The sequence below is a fragment of the Eretmochelys imbricata genome, chromosome 24 (assembly GCF_965152235.1).
Source record: "Eretmochelys imbricata isolate rEreImb1 chromosome 24, rEreImb1.hap1, whole genome shotgun sequence".
In the NCBI taxonomy this organism is placed as follows: domain Eukaryota; kingdom Metazoa; phylum Chordata; order Testudines; family Cheloniidae; genus Eretmochelys; species Eretmochelys imbricata.
In genome coordinates this window covers 1998977-2004705 of record NC_135595.1, presented here as the reverse complement: position 1 = coordinate 2004705, position 5729 = coordinate 1998977, and the positions used below count along the sequence as shown (strand labels likewise).

Below are 5729 nucleotides of genomic sequence, written 5' to 3'. Positions count from 1 at the left end.
GATTAAGACCTAAATAGCTAAGGTTTGCCCAGGGAGATTCCTTTTCATGGGTGCAAGTTTTCCCCATTATTACACCTTAGCCTGGAGATATTTTGCTTATTACATTTCTCATTGTGGGTATACTCTGTGTGGATCCTCGCCCCTTGAAGTCAATGGAGTTCAGTGGGGCCAGAATTTCACCGTATGCCATTAGATTCTTGGTTTGGATACATTACACACCTTGTCCATTCTTATACCTTGCAATGGACATGTGCGATGGTTTCCACGTGTTATTCCCCATCATGGACATGCTGTGTATGTTTTGCCCACGATATTCCTTTTCATAGATGTACATAGAACAGATCCTCAGCTGAAATCAATGAAGCTAGGACATTTTACAGCAGCTGGGATCTGCCCTTATATGTTTTGCCCATTATATTCCTTTGCATAGACACACATTTTGTCCATTGCTACACCTTGTCATGGATATATTATATGTTTTGATTATTATATATTTTGCCATCGATACAGGAGATGTTCTGCCCATGGACCCCTGGTGGTGGATATCTGAGTGACCACCTTGTATGAGATGTAGGATGAAAACGGGATCCATCTGAATATGTTTCATTATCTTACGTCTTTTGTTGAAATGCACCTCTTTCTTCACGCACTCTGTCTTCTACAGACAGATAGATGCACCCCCCCACCCCCGCCCCCAAATGTCTCTCGGTTTCCTCTGCTTCCGGGATTTTGAAAGCAGAAACTCCCTCCCCCACCCCAGAAAGCACAAGACCCAACATGCTGGACCAGAGTATTTTAGAAAAACAGAATAATTCTGAGAGCCCTGCCAGGGGGCACCAGCTGGCACATGGTGCCAGCCTCCCAGGCAAACACAAATCAAAGGCAAACAAACTCTGAGAACTTTACAGCAAATCTTTATTGTCTCATGGCCGGATCGTCAGACCCCACCCGGGGGGAGTCTCAGCCGCGCTCAGCTCCTGTCTCGATGCGTGTGGCCCCGGCCTCAGGCTTCAGCAGCCTGAGCTTAGTGCTGATGCTGTTGTTGCTGCTGGCCCCCCTCTTCCTGGTGGATGTGCTCATGGGTGGCGATGGTCACCCGGGTGATCAGGATCATGAACTCCCCAAAGCTGAGCTGCTGGTCTTTGTTTTTGTCCAGTTCCTTGAACAGGCTGTCGATGGCCGAATGGTCCTTCCGTGTCTGCAGGGAAATGGGGGAGGAGGGAAGTGGTGTTAATTGCTGCTGGCTCCTCGCCGCACGAGGCCCAAGGATGAGGCAGGAAGCTCTCCACCCGACAGCCCCACCAGCACCCGCCTGCACTTGCCTCAGAGACCGGGGCATGAATGAGAGGGACCGCTGGGCTAAGCCAGGCTGGCCATGTGCCTGTTCTGAGGGCCAGACTTCCTTCGGTGACCATGCAGCCCGGTTACTAGGTTACAGGAGTGGGAGCCTATTTCTGCCTGCTCTGCCCTTCGGTTGCCCCCCGCGGATAATGCTCCCTACCCCTTAGGTAAAGTACACTGCGGTCTACAGCTTCAAACCATGGCAGCAGAGCTTGGCGTTTGTATTCAGCATTCAGGTTTGTAGCGCCCACTTTTCATCTCCCACCCCACCAGCTAACTGGGTCCTTAAACACTGAGTGCCTCTTGCCCTTCCCCTGATGGGCTCACTCCTGATTACAGACTAGAATGGCCCTGCTTTGTTCTCAGGGGAGAAAAATCAAATAATAGCCTCACTCTTATTATTTTTAGATTTTGGAGTGCTTTACAAAGAAGGCCAGTGTCATTTTCCTCGGGGGAAACTGAGGCACAGAGCAAGCAGGGAGTTGCCCAAGGTCACCAGCAGAGCTAGGAGGCGAACCGAGGTCACCTGAACCCTGTCCAGTGCCCTGCCCACTAGGCTATATTGCAGAAAGGGAGGAAATGCCAGCTGGCCAAGGGTCATGGGCCAGGAGGGCTGCTCCAACATAGAGCACGTGATCAGTGTGATCATCCTGAACAGGACTTTCGAGATCGGTGTGTAGAAAAGGAGTTTGGAATACACTGCGGGAGGGGAAGGAGACAGCAGAAGTAAACACAGTACAGAGCACAAGAGTGATTATCTACTTTCAGGCTGGCATCAAATGTTTACTGGCGCGCTATAGTTCCCAAAAAGCCCTTCCAAGATGTTCAGATACCGCAGTGAGGAGGGCTTTACAAGCCGAGAGAGACTCTCTGCAGCAAAACTGCACCCATTTTCCTGTTGTGAGACAGCTGCTGTTAAAACATAAACCAGAGCAAAACACTCTGCTTCTGACGTTCCTAAATTCAACAGCTTTAGACCCTGTGGCACATGTCCCGGATCTCGCCAGATTCCTTTGCAAAACTGCAGTCAATGAATGAAAGTAAAACACCTGGAATTTGGGGTGAATAGAGAGAGGAGGTGAAAGGATCTGAGCCCCATTCCATTTCTACAGACCAAGAAGTGCTGGAAAATTGTCCCCACCCTGATCTAGTTAAATTCAGTCTCTGGGCACACTCAGCTTTGCAGAACCTGGGCCAGATCCTCAGTGGAAGATCTGGCCCATGCAGAGTACAAGTTAAGCCGCACTGACTTCACTCACCTTCAGGAAGTTCACAAGATGCCTGTCAATCAGCTGCTTCAGCTCTTTCTTGGCCAGGGTGTCCCAGTGCCCGATGCGTACCGAATATTGGTGGAAAATGTTGATGATTGTCTCAATTGCTTTTTCCAGCTCAGAAAATTCCTCCTTGATCAGCGTCTGGCTAACCTGAAAGGGAAACGATTGGGCTGAGTTTTAGAGAAGCCCAACTGGAAGAAACCTTAATGGACCTGATTTTCAGGCAGTGCTTGAGCAGCTGCCCTGCTCTTAAAATGCCTCCCGCTGGGCGGTCAAAAACTGAGGCTCCCGAAATAGCTCGTTGCCAAGATGCATCCAAAATTAGATGCATGCAAACTCAACTGGCAAGACAGCGTTCCCAGTGAGCCAGGCCTTCATCAACAGGACATGGAGCAGCCAAGCGAGGTCTGAAAGTGCTTCCAGATATTGCACCGGTTAGCTGCATTTAGGAGTCATACTCACAGATAAGGCAGGAAGAAATGGGCTGCTAAGACTCAGCCTATACGTAGGAAAAGTCCTCGTCATTCCCCTTAAGCTGCACACTTCCAAAGAGAACATTAACGTGAGACAGGAAATTCAGGGAACCTGTTACACTTGGACTCACCTGGCTCATTTTGTGCAAGGGAAGAGCAAGAAAGAACCAAGAGCAAGAAAGAAGGTGGAATGAGGAGGGGCAGGAGGGCGTCCCCTTTTATAGTCTGTCCAGCACTCTGCTCCATCCCCCGCTTGCGAAATCCTTCTATCTCACCTGATTTCAGTACAGCGCCGTTACGCACCCAGGCGTTGCCTAAGGGTTTCATGCAGTTCCTTAAATGGAATTCCTGTGGCTTTTCCTGCAACTTCAGATGCTTTGGGCTTGGCACACCGGGCAGTGTTGTTGTTCAGAGAATCCAGAGCTGTGTCCCCCACCCTTTCTGCCGCCACCACTTCCTGCTTGTGACTAAATGTCGCAACAATTGATGCGGCCTGTGTTCTCTCTCTTTCAGAAGGCATCAAAGAGCACACTTAGATGGCTGAGGGGGCTGTGGGATGGTGAGAGCAGGTCTAAGTAACGGGTCGAGTTTGGGCCCCTGCAATTTCTTGGAACCATATTATTCAGTTTTCAAAACAGCATGGGGTGTTAGTGGAAATGCTTGTGAATACAGAGAAGTGCATGCCTGGGTCTTCACCTGCAAGTGTTCCTTCTTTAGATTTCAGTAGCACTTAGATGCCCAGCAGAGCTCAGGGCCCCATGGTGCCAGACGCTGCACAGACGCACAGCGAGAGACAAACCCTGCTCTAAAGAGCTTACAGTCTAGCTAGACAAAGGGGGGGAGAGGGCAAACTGAGGGGACGTGACTGCCCAAGGTGGCCCGCCAGGTCACTGGCAGAGTTTGGAACAGGACTCAGTTCCCCTGAGTCTTAGTTTACTGCCCCTCCCACTGGACCAGGCTGACCCCCATCACTGGGGAATCTTGTCTCTGTCTCTAGGCTGAGGAGGAAGATGCCCAGAGTATCTGGAGCAACTGGAGAAGGGTGGGACAGTCTGTGGCTCCTCGTTTGGGCTCCATGTGTGCATTTATTCTTGCTAATGACACGGCTGGGTTGGCCTGTCTGAGGGTGTCCTACAGCAGCCATCATCCCCACGATATCAGCCCTCGGGAAGCTCTAGCTCCCCGCAACTCCCTCACTGACTGGGGCTGAGGCCAGCGTCGGCACTGTCCAGGGAGCATTTTGTAGCCAGGCTGGATGTGCCCGGCGTGGCGTGATCAAGCTGGGGAATTGTCAAGTGGCTTCAGTGTCTTTTCTATCTCCATTAAAACGCAATGTCCTGCAGCCTTCCCTCAGCCTCCCTTCGCTCATTCCCTGGGTTCCTTCCCGGACCCACCAGGGTCATTGGAACAGACTGTGCATCCCCCGGCACCTCCAGGAAGTCGGTTTTCATCACCTCCCAGCCAAGCGGAGCAGTGTGGCCGCATAGAAAGTGGAGGGCCCAGGGATGAGAGGCACCTGGGTTCAAAAGTGTCTTAATGGTGCTTAGATATAGTGGTAAAGGGTGAGTCAAAAACGCAACCACGGGATAGACAGATGGAGGGGTGACTGGGTGGATGGAAGGAGGGAGGAAAGGAGAGAAGGAAGAACCAGTCATCTTCAAATGCTGCTTAAGATCCAACAAAGAAGAGAGAAAGCTGCTCTAAAGGGGCATCTTCTGATCTAGGTGGACCTTTGGATGCTGTGCAATACCCTCGTGGCCAGTGTACATCACCTGCCCCTCCCTTCTATACAGGGGCAAGTTGGAGGGGGACAAAGGTAGGCATGGCGTTCTGCCCAGTCCTTAGTGGGCACGGACGTCCCTGGGATGGCTATAGTTACAGCGGGAGCTGCTTCAGCCCTTGATGGTCCCAGGAGCTGGGAGGTGGAGAGCTGGCTCAGAGCCCCCCCACCCCATCCTTCGCTGCACTGAGCATCAGCCATCAGGCTGGACCATGTTTATAACCCAATGTGGTTCCAGGGATGTAGGCCACAACAATGCACAAGCCTGCATTTTTCATGGCAAGTTTATCCTGAACTGCCTTAAGCTTAACTAGCTCTTCTGCCTCCCTGGTGTTTCTATATTTACAGAGAGCAGTCAGAGCCCCACCACCACCCTCTGTGTCCCCAGGCTAAGCAAGCAAGCTCCTTTAGTCTCCTCTCATATACTGACCCCAGCCCCAGAGACAGAGCAGCAGGGAAAGCACAGGGAAGATAAAGGCAAATGGCTCGTATGCTGTGGTTATAACATGGGGAAATCTAGAAATTTCAGGAGAACTGGAAGGTGGACGGAGTTGCCCTAGTAGAAATTGCCATGAAGAGGCTGAGAGAATTGTCAAGGGGCTGCTTATTATCTCCCCACCGCAGCTCACATCACCCACACCTATGTTTTCTCGTCCCATTCCGCTTCGCTCCTCACGCCATGCTCTGTCGTTCTAAGGCAGCAAAAGGAAACCGCTCCTGGGGTTTGGGGAGTTCTAGGGGCTCAGAGGTTTTCTTCCTGGAGGATGCCTTCATGGCTAGCCACAGTCACTCTAGCGATCATGACCATAAACTCATTGGAGCAGAGCTGTTGGTCTTTGTTGCTGTCCAGGTCTTTGGAGA

The 5729-nt window shown here is 51.3% G+C and overlaps 1 protein-coding gene across 1 annotated transcript; it reads right to left on the bottom strand.

Annotated features, from left to right (window-relative positions):
- Nucleotides 1–898: 898 nt before the first annotated feature.
- Nucleotides 899–3302, bottom strand: LOC144279789 (protein S100-A12-like). Its single transcript, XM_077841442.1, has 3 exons — nt 3220–3302; nt 2601–2765; nt 899–1198 (listed from the first exon to the last, which is right to left on the bottom strand). Exons 1-3 carry the CDS (start codon nt 3226–3228, stop codon nt 1025–1027), a joined length of 348 nt encoding a protein of 115 aa, XP_077697568.1. The 5' UTR covers nt 3229–3302; the 3' UTR covers nt 899–1024.
- Between the last annotated feature and the right edge of the window lie 2427 nt (nt 3303–5729).

Excerpts from the sequence above, each read along its gene's own strand:
- LOC144279789 (XM_077841442.1), bottom strand. Across the intron at positions 1,199-2,600 it reads ATCTTGTGAACTTCCTGAAG|ACACGGAAGGACCATTCGGC; the intron begins GTGAGTGAAGTC and ends ATTTCCCTGCAG.